This window comes from Solea senegalensis, linkage group LG10 (genome assembly GCF_019176455.1).
Source record: "Solea senegalensis isolate Sse05_10M linkage group LG10, IFAPA_SoseM_1, whole genome shotgun sequence".
Lineage (NCBI taxonomy): Eukaryota > Metazoa > Chordata > Actinopteri > Pleuronectiformes > Soleidae > Solea > Solea senegalensis.
The window spans coordinates 1,169,115-1,189,869 of record NC_058030.1 but is presented as its reverse complement, the minus strand read 5'-3'; the positions used below and the strand labels follow the sequence as shown (position 1 = coordinate 1,189,869).

At 41.5% G+C, this 20,755-nt stretch overlaps 1 protein-coding gene across 3 annotated transcripts; it reads left to right on the top strand.

The window, feature by feature from the left end:
- Window positions 1–2,200: 2,200 nt before the first annotated feature.
- On the top strand, window positions 2,201–20,487 carry far1 (fatty acyl CoA reductase 1). 3 transcript variants are annotated; one of them, XM_044036316.1, is made up of 13 exons: window positions 2,201–2,296; window positions 2,476–2,592; window positions 2,775–2,950; window positions 3,174–3,353; window positions 4,393–4,570; window positions 5,971–6,015; window positions 6,497–6,624; window positions 7,060–7,127; window positions 9,556–9,727; window positions 14,107–14,236; window positions 15,155–15,282; window positions 16,124–16,226; window positions 20,391–20,487. In XM_044036316.1, exons 1-13 carry the CDS (start codon window positions 2,225–2,227, stop codon window positions 20,391–20,393), a joined length of 1,500 nt encoding a protein of 499 aa, XP_043892251.1. In that variant the 5' UTR covers window positions 2,201–2,224; the 3' UTR covers window positions 20,394–20,487. The 3 variants fall into 3 exon arrangements, with proteins under 3 accessions (XP_043892251.1, XP_043892252.1, XP_043892249.1); XM_044036317.1 differs by lacking the exons at window positions 9,556–9,727; window positions 20,391–20,487 and adding an exon at window positions 11,750–11,921 and having other exon boundaries at window positions 16,124–20,351; XM_044036314.1 differs by lacking the exon at window positions 20,391–20,487 and having other exon boundaries at window positions 16,124–20,351.
- Window positions 20,488–20,755: the final 268 nt, after the last annotated feature.

Sequence of the window (20,755 nt, the reverse complement as noted above, 5' to 3'; positions counted from 1 at the left end):
CGTTCATCTCAAATGCCCAAATCACCTAACAACATTTTGAACAGCAGTGGATCGACAACATCCTGTGTGCTGTGACGTTAAAATCGCTGAATTTCTCTCTGGACTTTGGTGCAGAGCGAGAGTTTGTTTATAAAGAGACACATTTCTTCTTCTGTGGTTGAAGAATTATGCCTTTGGAATGACTCAGCAACAAATGTGTTGTGAACAGCGCTGCCGCTTTTACAGCTTCCTGTTACATATGCTGATGATTTCAAACACACAGAGAGAGAGAGAGAAAAGTTACATGCTGTCTGGGCTCAGTCGACCTGAGAGGAGCTGATGTTTTCTACCTGGATGTTCAAACACTGGCTTTTCTTTTGCCATTATTGTCAAACATTTCCTTCTTTGGAAACCGTTTGTGTCACAAGAGAGTTATTTCTCTTGTTCCTTCCTCCCTCCCTCCTCCTCCTCCTCCCCTCCTGTGTCAGACTCACAAGCTTCTTCCTGGCTCGAGACTGCAGATCAGCAGCGTTGGCCAGAGCGAGCGTCCACAAGGCGGCATGTCTTCGTTCCATACGGGGCTACAGAGCCCACGCAGCCATAGTAGCACTGTTGTCATAGTAGCGCACATTTACTGTCGTCTTTTCTACCCAGAGCCGATGTTTCCCTTTTAATCTGAAGTGAAATGTAAACATGGGCAAATGTTATTTAGGTTTAAATGTTGTTTGTTTCTGTACTAAATGAACATGATGTGCAGCACAAGTTAAAAAATTGTTGTTTATTAAGTAAAATCTTAACGCCAAATCAAAAAATGGGTATTATTGGGGTAGGGAATCGGTATCAGTTTCAGTCTGATACTTAAAATCACTGGATTTGCTATCAGAAAGATAAAAATGTCTAAATCTAAATAAAAATCGGCAAAAGCATTTTAGCTGAGTCATTTTTTTGGCTGTTTATTTCGTCTTTTTGGGAGAACAATATTTGTTACACTTTGAAATGACTCGGCACAAACTTGTCCATAGTTCACAAATGTCGGTATCAGTAGATACTCAAGTTTGTGATATCGGTATCGGCCACAAAAAAGTGGTATCGTCCAGATATTCTGTGCAGAACAATGAGCGAGTAATGTTAAGCAAGAGAGCAAATGACAACATGATGCCTGGGAAATGGAAAATTCCAAGATCTGTCTCACCAAAGACAATTACAAAGACTGTCTTTGTCCAAGATCCCATGGACAATCACTTGTTCAGATGCAGAGTGTGCTGCGTTGCAAGTCAATAAAAGTGGACGCCCTTACAAGTTACCCTCCCATCTTAAGCTGTGTCAGCACATTCGGTTCTTGAATATGAGGGAATTGGTCTTGGAAAGTGCTTGAATTTGGTATGGGAATCCTGCTGTTGGTATACATAAACATTGTTTTCTTCGTCACAGATCTTCAAGTCTTTAGAAACAATGACCAAAGAAATCATACATTTCTCTGAGTATGTGCATTCACAGACGGTTCGGGAACTTAGCATACGTGTACGCTAACGCACATACTCGATCGGAAAAATCGAGCGGATGCAGCCAAGACAAACGGAGCGTTATCGGTGGGAACTGTTTGCCTTCAAGTGTGAAGGCCCTGGCCCAGGCTGACACCAGGATTCCCCTGCCTGACTGGCCTTTCATCAGGGAACCAGGTGTGTCCGAGGGAGCTGTAGAGCGCCGTTCTCTTCTTCTTTGGTACGAATGCGTCCTGTTCCCTGTGTCCACGGAAGTACACCAGGGCGTCATTATCTGATCCCATCCCCCTTTTATCTGAGCAGTAACAACATGCAAATGTGTTTTTTGCATAGAGATTAAGCAGAATTATCTGCAGCCTGTGAGCAGGTGCAGATAAATCATCATTAACGACAGTGGTTAAAGTGCAAGTAGGACTGAAACAATGACAATGGTCGGTATTTTATTTTGAAATCGAGACATTTCACACCTCGAGCAAAGTGTCCCCTGTTCATGGAGTGACAGTGAAACAAGTTGTTCAGGTTTGCATAAACTCAGACCACAACAAACAATGCACAGTTTAATGACGCATGTCCACGTGGGGGGGGTGGACGCCCACAGTCGGTGCTGGGGAATTTGAGGAGGAAGCTCCTCGAGACCTTGCTCTGTTCACACGTCGACACTGAGTGACAACCACTATTAATAAAAACATGAAACACTTTTACAATTCCCAAAAGGTGCTCACTGACCAGGACCCACAGGCGTCATGGTGAACATCCCAGAATACTACGCGGGGAAGAACGTGCTCATCACTGGAGCAACAGGCTTCATGGGCAAGGTAATGCTGTGTTGTTTTGCCCCTCCATGAGTGTACGGCCCGCAGATGAACACACAAACGAAGCTTATGAAAATAAGTCACAGAATTCACCGACACAGGAGAGACTTAACTTATGCTTTTATTTTGAAAGGTTCTTTAATGATCTGGTGTTGGATCTTCTTTCTTCATTGTTGCTGAAGGTGCTGCTGGAGAAGCTGCTGAGGTCGTGCCCAGGGGTCAAACTGGTGTACGTGATGGTCAGGTCAAAGGCCGGCCAGTGTCCGCAGGCTCGCATCGACGACATGGTCAACTGCAAGGTGAGTCGCCGCTGATGACAACGACAACGACGAGCAACGACAAAATCAAACATTATTAGCATGTTGTGTAGTACGGACGACTGCTCACGTACCACTGGTGGTCCATGCACCACACTTTGGTCAGGACTAGCATTGACCGTATTATTATTATTATGATCGTTATTTTTGGTGTCCACCCTCAGCTGTTTGAAAGATTACGAGACGAGCAGCCCGACTTTGCTGAGAAGATCGTGGCGGTGAGCAGTGACCTCACGATGCCAGAGCTGGACCTGAGTGAAGAGGACCGGAGCGTCCTGGCGGAAAATGTCCACATCGTCTTCCACTGCGCCGCCACCGTCCGCTTCAACGAGCCGCTCAAGTGAGTAGTGACTCTCTCTCTCTCTCTCTCTCTCTCTCTCTCTCTCTCTCTCTCTTACCTTCGCCGACGAGGTCCTGTTTGTCCTTCTGTCGGCAACTTCCTGTCTGCAGTACCTTTAAATTAATCAATCCGATTTCTTTGTGATCTTAAGTTTTTATAGACATTCCACAAGTGTCGTAACAGGAAGTCGCCCCTGATTTATTTGTTTTTTTGTCCCTTGTAGAGATGCGATGAAGCTGAATGTTCTGGCCACTCAGAAGATGCTGGCCCTGGCTCACAGGATGAAGCACCTGGAGATCTTCATCCACGTCTCCACAGCCTATGCCAACTGCAACCAGGAGCTCATCGAGGAACGCGTGTACCCTCCGCCCGTGGACTACCGCAAACTCATCGACGCCCTGGAGTAAGTTCTCGTGGACTTCCTGTGGAAATGACCCACTATGCTGACACAGATTTGAGAAAAAAACGAACCCCGCTGTGGGCTTTTATCAGATTCTGTGTTTCTTGTGATTGCTCGACGTAGCGGACGGTATAATCCAGATTAACGTGGAGCCGCAGGGTGACGGCATAAATGGCTTCTTCACGTCATTAATGTTGCAGAAGCTGCTTTTAGTGGAAGCGACATCAGTGAAGCTGAGTGAAGTCCGTGCGCTGAGCGGAGATTAGCAGAGATGTGATGTCATTTTGAGGAGGCGCGCGCGCGTGTGTGTGTGTGTGTGTGTGTGTGTGTGTGTGTGAAACACAGCAGTGTTGTGGGCTATAATGTACAGATTAACGGACGCATAATCTACACAGCTGCTGTAGATTTCGTAGGATCATAGACTGGGAGAATCATGTGACGGTCATGTAACTTTTATTTTATGTCATTTCAGTTTGCAAAGACTAAGTAATTTGTTGTTTTTGTTGTTGGTCTGAAAATTCAAGGCCTTTGAAGGTTTTTGAAAACTACCCAAAATAGACATGGGTCATTGAAATTATTAAAATTTGAATTTAAAAAAAAGAAAAAATCCTTTTGCAAAGTTTTTGAAAATCACCTGAAATAGTCATGGGTCCTTAAAATCCTTGAACGTTTTTGCATTCAAAAACATACAAGGCCCTTGAAAGTTTTGAAAAGAGTGGGTTTAGACGTGACGAGGTGAAAGTGTTCACAAATGTGCTGTTTCATATGTAAACATTAAGTCACGTGACAGGAAATCATGGTGGATTAGTTTGGAGCTGCCAAACAAGACTGACAGAGTTTGACCTTTTGTGACCCAGGTCTTTCTCTCAGGTGATGATGGTCACACGCTGCAACCATTCATGGATTATTAATGAATCTAATCAGTTTCGAGTGTTTTCTTTTTTCAGCTTCTTAAATCATGACAACAAATACTCAATTAAGAAAAAATAATAGTCAATATCAAAAAACAGAAAAAGATTTGTATTTTTCAACTTTCCTTCAGCTGGATGGACGATGACCTCGTGTCTGCGTTGACGCCCAAGCTGATCGGCGAGCGTCCGAACACCTACACTTTCACCAAGGCCTTGGCCGAGTATCTGGTGCAGCAGGAGGCCGGAGACCTGAACATCGCAATCGTCAGACCCTCCATCGTCGGCGCCAGCTGGAAAGAGCCGTTCCCGGTGAGTGACCTTGAAAGTTTTTTGAAGTTTGTGAATTTGAGAAAAGAAAATTCAAGGCACTTTGTCAACACCCTTGAAAGTTTTTGAAAATCAACTGAAATAGACATGGGTCTTTGAAAGTTTTGCATTTGAATTTTTTTTAAGGTCCTTGAAGGTTTTTTAAAATTGCCCTTAATCGACATGAGTAATTGAAATCATTAAAAGTTTGTGAATTAAAAAAACATTCAAGGCCCTTGAAAGTTTTTGAAAATCAACTGAAATAGACATGAGTCCGTGAAATCCTTGAAAGTTTTTGCATTTAAAAAAAATAAATAAATCAGCACCCTTGAAAGCTTTTGAAAATCACCTGAAATAGACATGGGTCCTTGAAAGGTTAGCATTTGAAATGTTTTTAAGGCCTTTGACTTGCTTTGGCTCAACTGTTGAAGAGAATTCACTGCATTGCTGCGTAACAATCATTCATTCACTGTGTGCCACCTTAATTAAGATTAACTCAAGTTTGGCTCCGTGTGTGTTATGTCAGTTGGCTTCTCCTTCTCGTTTCTCCTTTTCTTGTTCTCTTCCTCAAATGTATTCATGTATTCATGTAGCTTTTAGTGAGTGAGTCCAAACTGAACAATAGGACTTAAGATACACTTCTGAAATCTAACGTCTGCTAAAGTCAGATCACTTTCCAGCACAGTTCACTTCCTGCACCAAATTCCACAGAGAAAATTGGCGTTTTTACACCACAGCACACAGGAGTAGTTGATCCACTGCTGCCTCCATCAGTACGTTCAAATGTGATCGTTTTTCACTGACGGGTTTGAAATCCGTTGTTTTACATTAATGACACAAACTTACCACACGAGGCAGCAGTAGACCGGCACCTCCTGTGTCCCCTGTGAGCTGAAAACGCTCATTTTCTCTATGGACTCTGGTGTAGGAGAGGGAGCACCTTTTACAAACGTTAACAATGAGATAAAGGTGCCGACGTGTTCTTGAGAAATCAAAGACAACAAGCAGGTGTGGGTTTTATAAGGTGAGCCTTTTGTTTTTCCCATTAAAAGACTTTGGAAATAAACTGAAAAAGCCATGGGTCCTTGAATTGCATTTGAGAAACCTAAACCACTCCTTTAATAGGTTACACTTTGCTACTGATTTAATCTCGAGTGTGACCTTCTTCCTCCTCCTCCTCCTCCTCCTCTGTCAACGCTTCACTGCTGCCAACACTCAGGCCTTCTATTCTGTTGAGCAGTGAGAACACTGAGAGGACGACGATGATGATGATGATGAATGTGAGGAATGTGGAGTAAAGTAAAGGAGGAGGAGGAGGAGGAGGAAGTCGTCTCCACTACTTTACACACGCACTTTGATTACTTGGGTACAAACTTATTCAAATCTTTTTTTGACTCTTTCAGGGATGGATTGATAACTTCAACGGCCCGAGTGGAATATTCATTGCAGTAAGTACGGAGAGGAAGAACTTTGATCATCCTTGTTGTCGTTGTTGTTGTTGTTGTTGTCGTCGTCGCACAGGGCCGGACAACGAAGCCGGGTCCTGTTCCATCGTCTAACGGTTTCTTTCCATAGTTTGTGGGAACCTGAACGGAACATGCGTTAGATGTAAAAAAAAATTAAAAAAAACGGTGACTAAATCTACTGACACTTTCATCACAGAATAAAACAGTGGATGGAAATGTTTGTGGGGGCGGGACAAACTGGGGAGAGAACCAATCAGAAGAGAGGACTATTGATAAGCGATCTCTAAGACTGATCTCTGCGAGGTACGGAGGTTATGTTGAGGAAGAAAGAGGAAGAGACGACATATGGTGGAACTAAATCACGTGGACGCGAACCTTAAAGGAAAAAAACGGTAGTTTAATCGTAAGACGAAAACAAAATCAAAATTGAACGTCAGCGCTAACACTGCGTCGCCCCCTGTAGGCTGGAAAGGGCATCCTGCGGACGATGAGGGCGTCAAACGACGCCGTGGCAGATCTGGTGCCCGTCGACGTGGTCATCAACGCCACGGTGGCTGCGGCCTGGTTCTCTGGATCGCAGACCAGCAACAGGTTGGCACTTTTTACATGTTTGTGTTTTTTAGAATTTTGGAATTTGAAAAGACGGACTCATGGTGGTTTATCCGCTCAGTTCATACTGTCCCATCACACTTTTATCCACGTATATCTTGTTAAACTGTCTATTTGAACTAATATTTTAACCACACTTCACATCATTGTTATCTCCTAGAATCTTCCTCATTCGACCTCAGTGCCATAACTCAAATTTGGAAGAAATGAGAGAAAAGCAAAGAATCCGTAATACGGCAAAATCTAGAACATACTTATACTGACATGCTTTCCTCGTTACATGTTCAATATGATCAATGATGACGCACAAGCATTTGATTTTCTCTATTTACATGAATCCAATCAATAACCAGTCTCCTGTCAAATGTCATTGATATGTGAGCTGTAAATGTTATTTCCCCTGTCTTCACCTCACAGGTCTAAGAACATCCTGGTGTACAACTGCACGACCGGTGGGATTAACCCGTTTCACTGGGGAGAAGTCGGTAAGTGGCCCCTCCCTCTCTCAGGAGAGCAGAGCTGAAATGTGGTGTTCAATAACAGGGACCCGGTTGTAATGTGATCCCGCGCTGCCACACCCAGATTTTTCATGAGCCTTTGTTCACCTGTTCCTGGTTTTGTTTTTGTTTTTTATTTTTTGTACAAGACTCCACTTTAAAATCTCCTCACTTTATGTCAACAAATAATTGGCCTTTACTCCCAAACTTGAAACATGAGCGTTCTTGATCTGCTAGTTTATTTCTTTTTGGGATTTTCTGATTTGGATTAAAAACGTGTCATTGTTTTTCCACACACACGGAAGATTAAATGTGTCGGCACCACCGCGGTCATAAAAACCAGCATGTTTCAACTTGCACAACAGGAATTAAACGTCTGAGTCATAGACAAGTTTTCACTGGAGGAATTGAAGTGTTTGTACAACTGTTTAAACAAAACATCAGTTTGTTTAAAAACCAGCTGATGCAGTTTTTGTTTATTAATAGAGTGTCGTTGTCTGTATTTACCTTTATTTTACCATCACAAAGACCGGAAACTGAAGTTTACATTTCCTTGTAAAACCTGCACCAAACTCCATAGAGAAAATCAGTGATTTTAACATTTTAACATCACAGCACACAAGATTTGTTGACCCGCTGCAGCCTCCATCAGTGAGTTCACATGTGTTATTTTTGTGACACAAACTGACCACACGAGGCAGCACAGTCCACCAGCAGCTCCTGTGTTTGAACTCTTTATAGAACCTTTATTTTCCAGTTAGAAACGGCTGTTTAATAGTGACAAACATATTCTTAAGATACTGTGGACTTGGCAAGCATATGTTTTATTTGGTTAGCCTTTTGTTGAGTGGTTAAAAACCAGTTTTACCTCGTGTCTTCCAAGAGCAAGCATGCACGCACAGGGAGTGTGTGAGTACTTTATAAAAACTTCAATAAATAAGTTCTTAAAAGTTCTCAAACCCTGTGTGTGGGTTTGACACATGACACCTGTGCAATCTGAGGAAGATTATGTAATATGATTGAAAGTTCCAGAACAGTTATTAATAGACTGTAATCCAGGGGCATTGTGACCTTTGGAGAATGTGGTCTTACATAGGCCAGGGAGGTGATGACCTTTGTGGGCCACAATCTGAAGGAGGAGGCTACACTAAGCTTCCTTTTCTTACAATTTGATTGTTTTGTGGATCTGGTGTTTTAGTGTTTTTGTGTTCTTATGTGATCTTAATTTACTGGCACGACCACGGTTTTAAGATCCGTCCCGTTTCTCATTTATTCATTTACCCCCTTTTGCTTCTTGGAATCGAGTTACAAGGAGGAGTGGTTAAAATCTAGCCCCGTGAAATGGGACGCCCCTTCAAGAACGCTAGTAAACGCAACACGTTTTTGCCAGAGATTCGACAAAGGCAAATATAAAATTTGGTACAATCCAGAAGTTCTATATATCATTAAAATCATTAAAATGTCAAAAATCAGCAACAGCATTTTAGCTGAGTCATGTCATGGGGGTTTTATTTCTTCTTTATGGGAGTGGAATATTTGTATAGAAATATCCGATCGTGTCTTTAACGCCAGAGAATTCTGGTGGACGAGTTCGTGTTATGTACAAGAAACATTTTTTCTTTGATGTGGTTAGCATAGCTACACAATGTGCTAACCAGTGCTAGCTTCACGACAGCACAACATTTGAATCCTTATGGAATTAGATTTGTGTCAATATTTTCAAACAACACTTTTTAAGAAGCAAAGAAAATATCAATTTTATCATTCAAAAATATTGTATTTCATTGTTCTTTGTGTTCCCTGATTTGTTTTATGCGCTCCCTCACTTGATTTGTTAATCAACAGGTTGCTTCCTAAGCCCCGCCCGCAAACAAAAAACCACGGCACAAAGAACAAGTATATTTTGAAACAAAAACGCAACATGCTAATATGTGCTAGCTTCACGACGGCACAACATATGCGTACGATATTCTAAATCACCGGGTCGGTTGTCCGACGGATTAAAAACGTGAAATCTGATACAGCCCTAAAGCAAAATAATGTAACTTAAACTCGGCAAGAGGATTTTATTTCTTCTTTTTTTGGGAACAGAATATTTGTTCCCAAATGGGAGAATTGTGGCTTTGAAATGGCTAGCGCAAATGTGTTCCTTGTTAATAGGACTAAAATGAGTGCATCAGACTGATATCCGTATCAGCAGATACTTGACTTTGCAATTAACGGACATAAAACAGCTACCGACCGCTTCTTGAATCTCTGGCAAAAACAGGGATGTCCTGTTGTTTTTTACAATTCTCAGGGGACAAGGTGATTTGAAAGGGAAATGGGACTGGACCTTACTGGAGGTCGTGAAAGAAAGCAACAAAACCTTGATGCTCGTTGATGAATTGTGCTGACCCACCCCTCTGTTTCTTAGAGTACCATGTAATATCCACATTCAAGAGGAACCCCCTCGAGCAGGCCGTCCGTCGGCCCAATGTTAATCTCACATCCAATCACCTAATCAATCAGTACTGGATCGCCGTGAGCCACAAGGCTCCGGCGTTCCTCTATGACCTGTACCTCAGGCTGATTGGACGAGAGCCCAGGTAACCTCGCCGCCGCCCCGCTCCCCACCTCTCTGCTGTTCTTAACACCAACCCTCCCCTCTTACGCGCACAAACATCTCTGCTGCTTTTACTCCTGTGACTTTCTGCTGGCGTGGTGGGCTAACGTCGTAGCTGCTTACGATGCTTGTATAGTTCTTTGTAGAAAAGTGAAGAATGTATAACCCAGCGACTCTCCTGTATGACGGGTTCTGCACGCTTTACCTCTTCTACCAATGTGTAGTGGGGTTTTTTCAGTTGGGTTTCCAAAATTGCCGGTTCTAGAAAAGGTGGATTTCACTCCGGAGACACCGCCTTTGGGAGCCCAACCCAGGTGTCCGTACCTTTCCAAAACAAAGGGTATCCTCTGCTATAGCGGCTGAATACAAAGCTGCAGTGTTGTTTTTGTGCCACATTCTTGACTGCGCCCAAGTATGTTTTGTACATGCGTTCTTTATCGTAAGCTGAGAGACGCGCTACACAATGAAATATTGCGACTTTATTCTCGTAATATTACGACTTTATTCTTCTAATATTGTGACTTTTTCAATATAGCGAATTTATTCTCGTAATATTACGACTTTATTCTCCTAACATTATGATTTTATTCTCGTAATATTACGACTTGTCATAAAATACTTAACTTTATTCTCAATATTGCGACTTTATTCTCCTAATATTACTTACTTTATTCTTCTAATATTGTGACTTTTTCAATATAGCGAATTTATTCTCGTAATATTACAACTTTATTCTTGTAATATTAAGACTTTTTCAATATTTAAACCTTTTCAATATAGTGACTTTTTCAATATAGCGACTTTATTCTCGAAATATTGCGACTTTATTCTCGAATATTATTTTTATTCTAAGTTTTAAATTACGACTTTTATTCTCGTAATATTACGACTTTTTCAATATTAAAACCTTTTCAATATAGTGACTTTTTCAATATAGCGACTTTATTCTCGGAATATTGCAACTTTATTCTTGTAAAATTACGACTTTATTCTCGTAACATAACGATTTTATTCTCGTAACATTATGACTTTATTCTCGTAATATTCCGACTTTATTGTCATAAAATTACGACTTTATTCTCCTAATATTACGACTTTATTCTCGTAATATTACGACTTTATTCTTCTAATATTGTGACTTTTTCAATATAGCGAATTTATTCTCGTAATATTACAACTTTATTTGTATCTTTATCTTTCTTTATCTTGTAATATTAAGACTTTTTCAATATTTAAACCTTTTCAATATAGTGACTTTTTCAATATAGCAACTTTATTCTCGGAATATTGCGACTTTATTCTCGTAACATTACGACTTTATTCTCGTAATATTTACTTACTTTTTCAATATTAAACCTTTTCAATATAGTGACTTTTTCAATATAGCGACTTTATTCTCGAATATTGCAACTTTATTCTTGTAAAATTACGACTTTATTCTCGAACATACTGATTTTATTCCTCGTAACATTATGACTTTATTCTCGTAATATTCACTTTTATTGTCATAAAATTACTTACTTTATTCTCCTAATATTACGATTCTTTATTCCTCGTAATATTACTACTTAATATTACTTTTAATATTGCGACTTTATTCTCGTAACATTACGACTTTATTCTCGTAATATTACGACTTTATTCTCGTAATATTACGACTTTATTCTCGTAATATTACGACTTTTTCAATATTAAAACCTTTTCAATATAGTGACTTTTTCAATATAGCGACATTATTCTCGGAATATTGGGACTTTTTCAATAGGAGGACTTTATTCTATGCACAGATTAAATGGTGTTTTCTGGTACAAATCAGGTCGTGATAAAGTGCGTACTTGTGTGAACTCAACACTGTGGCACAATAATGACAGACGAGCAGTGGCGGCACCGTCACAGAAGACCCTGCGTCCTGTTGACTCTCAGTAAGACCATGTCGTACTGTCTGTGTCGTCTCTGTCTCTGTCGTGTGTGTGTGTGTGTGTGTGTGTGTGTCTCTCTCCTACAGAATACTGTATAAACATGACCTTCAAGACCAATCCCTTAGAGCAGGCCTTCAGAAGGCCCAATGTCAATCTGCGCTCCAACCCTTTTACTAATCAGTACTGGACCGCCGTCAGCCACACACTGCCGGCGCTGCTCTATGACGGCTATCTCAGGTTGACAGGCCGCAAGCCCCGGTAAGGTCGCAACTGCCCCCCCGACCCCCACCATCCTTGACCCCTCCCTCTCCTCCTCCCCCTGCATCAGTTGGCCCCGAAAACGTTCCCCATGTGTTTCCACACACACATGAACCTGGTTTATACTCGCTGTAGTGTGTGCAGAACACCGTAACTGTTAAACTTAATAAAATAAACGTTTTTTTTTAAAATTACTACTATGATCCGTCACGAACGTATGTCAAGGAATAAAGTCGTAATTATTATCACTTTTTTAATAAAATACTGTAGTCTCATAAAATTACGAGATACGTGATCGTGAGTAGAACTTGACCGACACTTGATTCTTTTCATTGAACAACAATGACAATGAGCTCGAACTACATGTTAATCAACATTACACTTAAAATAATTAGTGGGTGCAGCTTTGTTTTTCTTTTATCCAGCACGTAACCTTTATTTTAAATACTTTTATATCTGATGTTAAGTTGATTTGAGTTGACAGTGTGTCCCCGTGAGTCGACAGCAGTCACCTGTGTTTGGAAGGACTTGGACAGAGGCTCTGGGGCGAGGCTGTGAAAACATTTGAACATTAATTTCAGGAAAACACAGACGAGTGAAGCTCTCAAACACACACACACGAGTATAAACGAGGATTCACCCTCCTCCATGTTGGTGTGTGTCGTGTTTTAAAGACTGTGTGGGAGCGAGGGAGTGTGTGAGAGGAAGGTAAAAACCCCAACAGGTTAATGGAAACAAAGGTTGGCATGATGAGGTGTTTGGAGTGTCTCTTCTTTTTGTGATTTGGTTTTAAAAACAACTCAAATCATGGGAAATCTTAAGGAATTATGGGACATTTTTCCCATTTGATGACGATAAATAACTAAATGAATAAATGTGTCTTGTCTTTGCTGCTTTTCTGCCAAACTACACAGCAATCTCAGACGACTGTTGGATGAAATAGTTGAACATAATTGAACCACAGTGTTTGTCTGAAATAAATTTTGGCTTTAAAGCTTCACAGTGTGTGTCGGTGTGCGTGTGTGTTGGTGTGATTTCATCCTCACATTCTACATGTTTTCTCTGCATCTGTGTGCGACTCACTGCATGTTTGTCGCCGGCTTCTTAATCCTCTGTTTCCCGGGAGGAATCTGAGTCGTCATGTTCTGCTTTGAGCACTAAAATAATTTCAAAATAGAACTCCGTTGGCTGGCGTCACGCGATCCTGTCAATTGGAAGAGAAACTACGCCATTTTGGCAGGAAGTGACGGGTTTACCAAGCAACTTATGGAGCTTTCACCATTATGCAGTTCTAGCACGACTCCACTCTTATTTTGCTTTGATAGTATCTGGTGTTTTTTTAGTTCCTGCTCTGACGAGGTTCTAATTGAGCAACTTATTGTTCCAAAATCTACTTACAGTTCCAAAATGTTGCCTGCCAACATGGCGGAGTAAAAACAAACCAAGGTCACGTGACACCTGGAGCTCGATATAATAACCAGAACGCAGCTGATTTTAATGACAAATTGGCACAGATATTCAGGGAGTGACTCAGATTCCCTCACAGTTCATCCTCTCATTAATACAGCCTTTCTCACACTAACCCCTTCAATTTGTTCACAAGTGGTTATGAATCATTTAAATTGAGCAGAAATAACACAAAACAAACAAAAGTATAAGAACTGGATTGGCTGGTGTTAACAGGACGACGGTTTGTTTACCAGCTATAGTTTTTACATCTTCTTTTGGTGAATTATTGAAACTAAATTAGTTTCACTGATTTATTCTCTGTCCTCCTGTTGTTGCACACAGATTAAATCCAGTTATAGTTTTTTTTTTAATTTTTATTATAATACAAGTCTATAAACGTGCACTGGAAAAAAAAACCACCCAAAATCCCAACGCCCTATTTTAAAAAACATTAATGTGTGTTTTGGTAACTGTTGATGTCATTAAAGACGTTGACAAACACATAGCACTGTATCGCCCAAATGACATGTTACAATTACAGTACAAAGAAATTGGTATATAAATCATAACCATGACATGATCTGGATGATTTAGAATGAATTGTATAGTATGATATTGTCTCTCTGTCCATCAGAAGACGTCAGATTGTTCTTCTTGTTCCTCACTGCTCTTTGATTATAACCATCTTTTTATCCATTCCCTCCTCCTCCTCCTCTCTGAACTCGTTCATGGTCAGGATGATGAAGACGATCACACGCCTCCACAAAGCCATGATGGTCCTGGAGTATTTCACCAGCCACTCGTGGGTGTGGAACAACGACAATGTGACCATGCTGCTCGGTCAGATGAGCACCGAGGACAAGAAGGTCAGTCCATCAGAGGATCCACGAATTTAACAAACCCAGGTCCAGCACCACTCGTTTTTGGTTTGGTTTTTTCCATCAGTGATAGAACCTGGTACCTGGTGTGTTTTTTATTAGTACCTGCTCTGATGAGGTTGAAATGATAAAATGTGACGTCAACAGACTGCCGGCCTCTGATTGGAGCAAACAATGTCCGACTGCAGATCAGTTAAAAAGACTTAAAAATCCTACTTAAAGATCCAAAATCTACTTATAGATCCAAAATCTACTTATAGATCCAAAATCTACTTAATTCTAAAATCTAGTTAATTTCATGGTCCCGGTGATCAGGAGCCGAATCACAACCCTTTCAGTCGTATTTCAGTTCAGTGACCGTGTAAGACATTCCATACTGAACTGAAATTAAACAAGTAAAAAACAAAAGCTGAAAACTCAAATAAATTGTCTTAATTAATGGGAAAATACGCCCATAAACCCATTAATTGATAAAAACATTTGGCGAATAATTTATTAATGAAAGTCAGGCGTTCCAAATGAAACCCTTTGGTGGACCAACTTTGGCCCACCAGCCCCAGTTTGGGCAGCCCTGATATGAATATCGTCTCAAGATCATGGAAATATTCCAGTGTGTTAAGCCTGGTAAGTAACGTTTAGTTTAAGATGCAAATCAAATCAAAAGGACTTTATTTAGATAAAGAGATTTATCTTCAGCTGCTGAGGCGACAAAAAATCAGGATATAAATAAAATCTAAATGACACAGAACACAGAACGTTCAGAATCAAACGCAGCTGCAGATTTTGCAAACTAACAAAAAAGGAGGCTGTAAAAGACGTCATAGGCCTCTGTGTGATGAGTTTGTCATTTTTAAAACAAACACTTTCTGTGTGTGTGTGCGTGTTTGTGTGTGTGTGTTTGTGTAGGTGTTTAACTTCGACGTGCGTCAGCTGCACTGGGCGGAGTACATGGAAAGTTACTGCATGGGAACCAAAAAGTACGTCCTGAACGAGGAGCTGTCGGGGCTGCCGGCCGCACGGAAACACCTCAACAAGTGGGCACCAACACACACACACACACACACACACACACACACACACACACACACACACACACACACACACACACACACACAAACACAAACCTGAATAGATTCACATTGAGAAGCTGAAAACGCAAATAAACGGTCTTAATTAATGGACGAAGACCCAAAAACCCATTCATCGGTCAAGGTAGTTGGCGATTGATTCATTAATTTTGCAGCCCCAATATTTATATCATATTTTATCATGAGACTTTATCATCAGTCTTTCTCTTTCAGTGTTTCTTTTTAATAATTAACACTTTACCGGGCAAAGAACTACATTTGGTAACTTCTGGAGACGCCCAACACTGCGTCGCCATGAAATTTGACCAATCATTGGAGGCCTGCGACGCTCAAAACTTCAGGTCTGCTCCTGCATCTTCAGTAATAGGTGGTTAGGGGATTTTCATAGGGGGTGGAGTGGCTGAGTGGTTAAGACCAGTACTCTGTGTGCGAGAGACGTCATGGTCGCAAGTTCGATTCCACCCCTGGCTGATTGTGCTCATACCCATTGTAAGTCGCTTTGGATAAAAGCGTCTGCTAAATGACATGTAATGTAATGTAATATCTCAAAAACCAGGTGTTGGAGCAGCCCCTGAGTCCCTGAGGACCAGGGTTGGGAAACCCTGTCCTAAAAGGTCCTAAAATAACATCCCCTTCGCTTTATTTGTGTGCTTTTGTTTTGTATATTCTTACACGTATATATGGGCAAGCGACCATACACAGTTTCATCTCTCCATTTAAGTTCACATAAGTAATTGAACATACACCGATTTAATGGAAACAAATGTGTGATTCTCCTGTGTCTCAGGCTCAGGAACATCCGCTACACCTTCAACACCGTCCTGGTGGTGCTGATCTGGCGCGTGTTCATCGCTCGCTCCCAGATGGCTCGAAACATCTGGTACTTTGTGGTGAGCCTCTGCTTCAAGTTCCTCTCCTACTTCAGAGCGTCCTCCACCATGAGATAGTGTGGCGTAGGAGGGCGGCGGCGAGAGGAGAGGGAACACCAGCGTTGGGTCGACGCTCTCTCTTGTGGCGCCACACAGCCCCCGCGCTCTGCCGTGGCCCCGGGACGGACCTACTGGACGAGCATATCTCAGTTTATCTAACGTCATCGCTATCATTTCACGTAACGGGTGTGGATTTATCTCCACGGCGCTCACACTCGACAGCACTCCGGGCTATTTTAAGAGGCGGGACCCATGCGCGTCCCGATCACCGTTCGCTCCCTTGTCGCTGTTCTGCAGCTTTCCTCCGACCCTGTAAACCGGCTCTATCGCGTCTCGACGTGGACGCGACACAACTCACACCCTGCAAATGGATTTTGCTCTGCTGGCTGTTTAATCTTAATCTTAATCTGGTTTCTTTCATGGCTTCAGATGCTGCGTGACTTCGGAAACTACTACTACTTTGTTTTTGTGTTGTTATTCACAGAGTTTAGATGTTTTATTTTAAACACATAATCATGGCTGCCGACAGAGAAACTTAACAACAGCCTCACCTCAGAAAAAGTCTATAATATTATAAAAATATCACCTTTTCTTGTTGGACGCTCCCTCACCAAAGACAATTGGGAAAAAATCAGTGTTTTTACACAGGAGCTGCTGGTGCACTGCTGCCTCGTGTGGTCAGTTTGTGTCATTGAAGCAAATCTGAATGAATGAAAGGATTTGCTGACGGGGCAGCAATGGATCAACAAGTCCTGTGTGATGGGAGGTAAAAACCACGTTAAATGACAAAAACAAAGTAACAGTTGCATTTTTTTAATTCATTATAGACTTGAGTAGGTGTAGAATTTATTAAATGAGACTTTTGGTAAGAGGCTAAAGTCGGCGTCTGTCAGTGCCTCATTCAGCCCTTTAAAGACATCACAGTGGGACTTCGTGAAATATGTTCTTCTTCTTCTCAGTCGCATCCTGGACCGACTCGGTGAAGACTGACTTGCAGCCGATGTTCACGACGGGTGCGCGGAAACGTGGTCGGTGGTTTTCCGACAGCCTGGAACACTCGTGCAGGTCTCCTCTTCTTCAGCCGAGCACAAAGCAGATTGAGCTAAAAATGGCATCCAGCCGAACCTTGCACGTCGACCTCCTGCCGCTGCTTCACGTTCCGTTTCCTCGGAAAGTCCTTTGTTACGTATCTCATAACCTCGGTTTTGCTAAAATACCTCGATGTTAACGTGGTCACCTTTGGCCCCTCCTCCTTCTCATGCTTGGGATTGTGCACTTTCATTACTGGATAACACCCACAACGATGAGTGTTAACACTACACTCCATTACTAAAACTGTAGCTCACAGTTCTGTGTGGTTCATCTTGATCCATTGCTTCTGTAAAGAGATGGTAGGTAATCTCATTTCATCATGTATATACTGTTACACACCTGTTGAACGCTGTTTGGACAGGAATCATTCGTCGCTGCCATATTAAAGGGGAGGGTTCAGATTTTTTTTTTAAAGTGTGCTTGTATGAGGCACTCACTCCCCTCGTGTTAGAAGGTCAACGTCAATATGGACACGAGGAAAAACCCACGTTTGTCGCTTTTTCTCCCTGTTTCGAACAGGAAACTGAAGTTTGTGAACCACTTACTCTCCTGCACCAAAGTCCATAGAGAAAATCATCGTTTTTAGCTTGCAGGGACACTGCCGCTGCCTCGTTTGGTAAGTTTTTGTCACTGAGGTGAATCCAAATCAAGCATTTCAAACACAGAAGTCACAAAAGGAGCAAGTTTGAACTTACTCCTGGGAGTCACGTGGATCAACAACTCCTGTCTGCTGTGATGTAAAATGGCTGATTTTCTCTATGAAGTTTGCTGCAGGGCGACACAGTCAGAACAAACTCTACCTCACTTGGAAAAAAACCCTGAACTTTCCCTCGTAAGTTGTAACTCCTTCACGAACATGTCCCTGTGATGTAGCTTCACTCATCTGTGCGTCGTGTTTATCATAGGAAGAGCGCAAAATTGTGCCTGAACTTTTGTCGATAACAAATGTGAAAAGAGGAAAAAAAAAAATCAGATCTATGTTTTCTAATTATTTTGTGTACAGCTCTATTGAGGTAGAAATATTAACAGACGGGTGTATTTTTGTGCTGATGACGATTGCGTGGCTGTTTTTTGTTGACAAAGCTTCAGCTGCTGTGAATAAAACGTGTGAGCAGGACGTTCAGAGCTGAAGGAAGTAGCTGTTGTGAAATAAGATGCTCTGTGGTGACTAAATGTTACAATAACGGCCTGAATCTTCTTCAAAGTCCTGAACAAATTCATAAAAACTGTCATCGCGTGGACTTGAAACTCAGTCTCGGTCGACTATACATTCAAATGCTGCCCCCTGCAGGAAAAAAAAACGTACCCTACGTCGTCATGTTCTCAAAGCGTATGGGGTTAAGTTGAGGGCGATGCGGCGATCACATCTATAGCTTTCGTTACACTAAAGCTAGGCGGGTATGCCTGGGCTTTTCAAATGTGCGTGAAGCCGTCAAAAAAGCTGATTTACTCCCATTGACCCGACTGTTGGTCGTTATTCTGCCCTGTTGAATCATGACGACACAAACAAACAACAAGTCAACTCGATAGCTTTCAGTGGTAATGCTGCAGTGGTCGCCATTCTGCATCTTTTACTTGAGTTACCCTTAAAGTCAATTGTTGCGTTGGCCCGATGGATGAAATAAACGATATTTAGTTATGTCCCGAGTATTAAAAAGAGAGAATCACAACAAACATCGTGTCTAATTGCCAGGAAATGAATGCATGTTATAGCATTGTGCCAGAATACTGCACACAAATTAGAAACTAGCATGTTCACCTGGGCCTTTCATCCCTACTTATGCCAATTAAAACCAATAAAAACCCATGTGCATAGCGGAGTCCTGTGGTGTGGGATTAAATGTAGATTATAGAAATGTTTACTGGTGGAAAACTTTCTGAAATTCAAGGTTTGTGTCAAACTCGGGAACTACTTATTTGAATCTTACCGATAAAACAACCTCCGCATGAACTCTGCATACGAACATCACCTTAAAATCCCCGGAAACATGGTTTCATGCCTGAATCATTTCTATTCTTATTTCTAACAAAATGCACTTACTGTATTTGCTCCGTTGCAGAGATAAGACCGCTAACACTCTTATGTCTGTACAGTGAATTTGAAGCTACTAGCTAGTTATAGCCAAGCTTAGCACCAAGACTTGAAACAAGTGGTAAAGTGATGGGAGTTTAACGATGAGTTCACCGTGATCCAACCGTGAAGTTGGAAAAATACATGGACGCTATCATGTCTTGGGCTAGCCGCGATTGTTTCCAACTTTGGCAGAAAAAAATGGTGATTCGTGTTGACTGAGAAAATTTGTTTTTAACAAAAATAATTCTACTCAGTGTATAAACATATGTTTTTGGGCTTTTGTTGCTAAATGTTTTTTTTGTTGTTTTTCTGGTATAGTTATTTAAAATAACCCAAGTTCATGCACTGTTATCATGAAGTTAAAAGTCAATGTTGAATGGCTTGCTGGTTAATGGGATAGTTCAAGTTATTTTAAGTTTTTGTTTTTTATGAGGTTACCCCCCCCACGTGTCCAGAACCAGCCTGAAATATGGAGGTTCACTCTGTGAAAACATGGCTGCCAGTGGAAAAACTAGAAAATCCACCATCCAAAGTCCTTGGAGTAAAGTTCTACAGTTTTTGCTTCAGTGCAGTAGACCCCAGCAGCTCCTGTGTCCTCACAAGCTAAAAATGCTGGGGGGGTTTTCAAAGGACTTTGGTGTGTGGCGTGAAAACTTTAACTTTCCAGAGTGAAAAGACAATATTATGAGTGTTCAGTTCACACAACCACACGTATTCTCTTCTCCTCTGGGTTCAGATTGTTAGCTCGTAGCTCGGGCTGATGTTTTTGAGATGGTCTCTTGTTTCATAGCTCCTACTTTGAGCAGCATAATGTTTGAGTTAATTGCCATAGTCGATGTGAAAATCCCACCCACAATAAATCAATGGTGCCTTTTGTTTGTAAACAAAAAAAAAAAAGGAATAAATGATGTTTAATCCTCTTCGGGTGTGAAGAAGTTTGATTTCTTTTGACTTCACAGTGACGGGACATCGGACAGATCCGTCCTCTGCATCACTCTGGAAACCAGATTAAAGTGGAGGCAGATTGAACAGCTCCATTAAGATTAATTCCTCCGTTCAGGATTTACACGTGAGTCTCATTTTTAGATTTTCTTGGACCTGACGTCGGTGTTTGTGACGAGGCCTGTGACTGGCGCTCGGGTGTGTACGGGAAACCTGCCATGGCCGACACTTCGCCCCTTGCTTGACTCCGGTTGCTAAGCAAAACGAAGCAGGAAACACACAAACAAAAAAACCTCATTTTTAAATCTAAATGATGAGATTTTGTCTCCAAATGTGACTTTTTTTTAAGACTCTAAAATGTCTCATTTCCACCATTAACCAT

Coding starts and splice junctions, on each gene's coding strand:
- far1 (XM_044036317.1), top strand. CDS start 2,225: ATGGTGAACATCCCAGAATACTACGCGGGGAAGAACGTGCTCATCACT. Junction 2,297..2,475: donor CAACAGGCTTCATGGGCAAG/GTAATGCTGTGT, acceptor TTGTTGCTGAAG/GTGCTGCTGGAGAAGCTGCT. Junction 14,237..15,154: donor TGAGCACCGAGGACAAGAAG/GTCAGTCCATCA, acceptor GTGTTTGTGTAG/GTGTTTAACTTCGACGTGCG.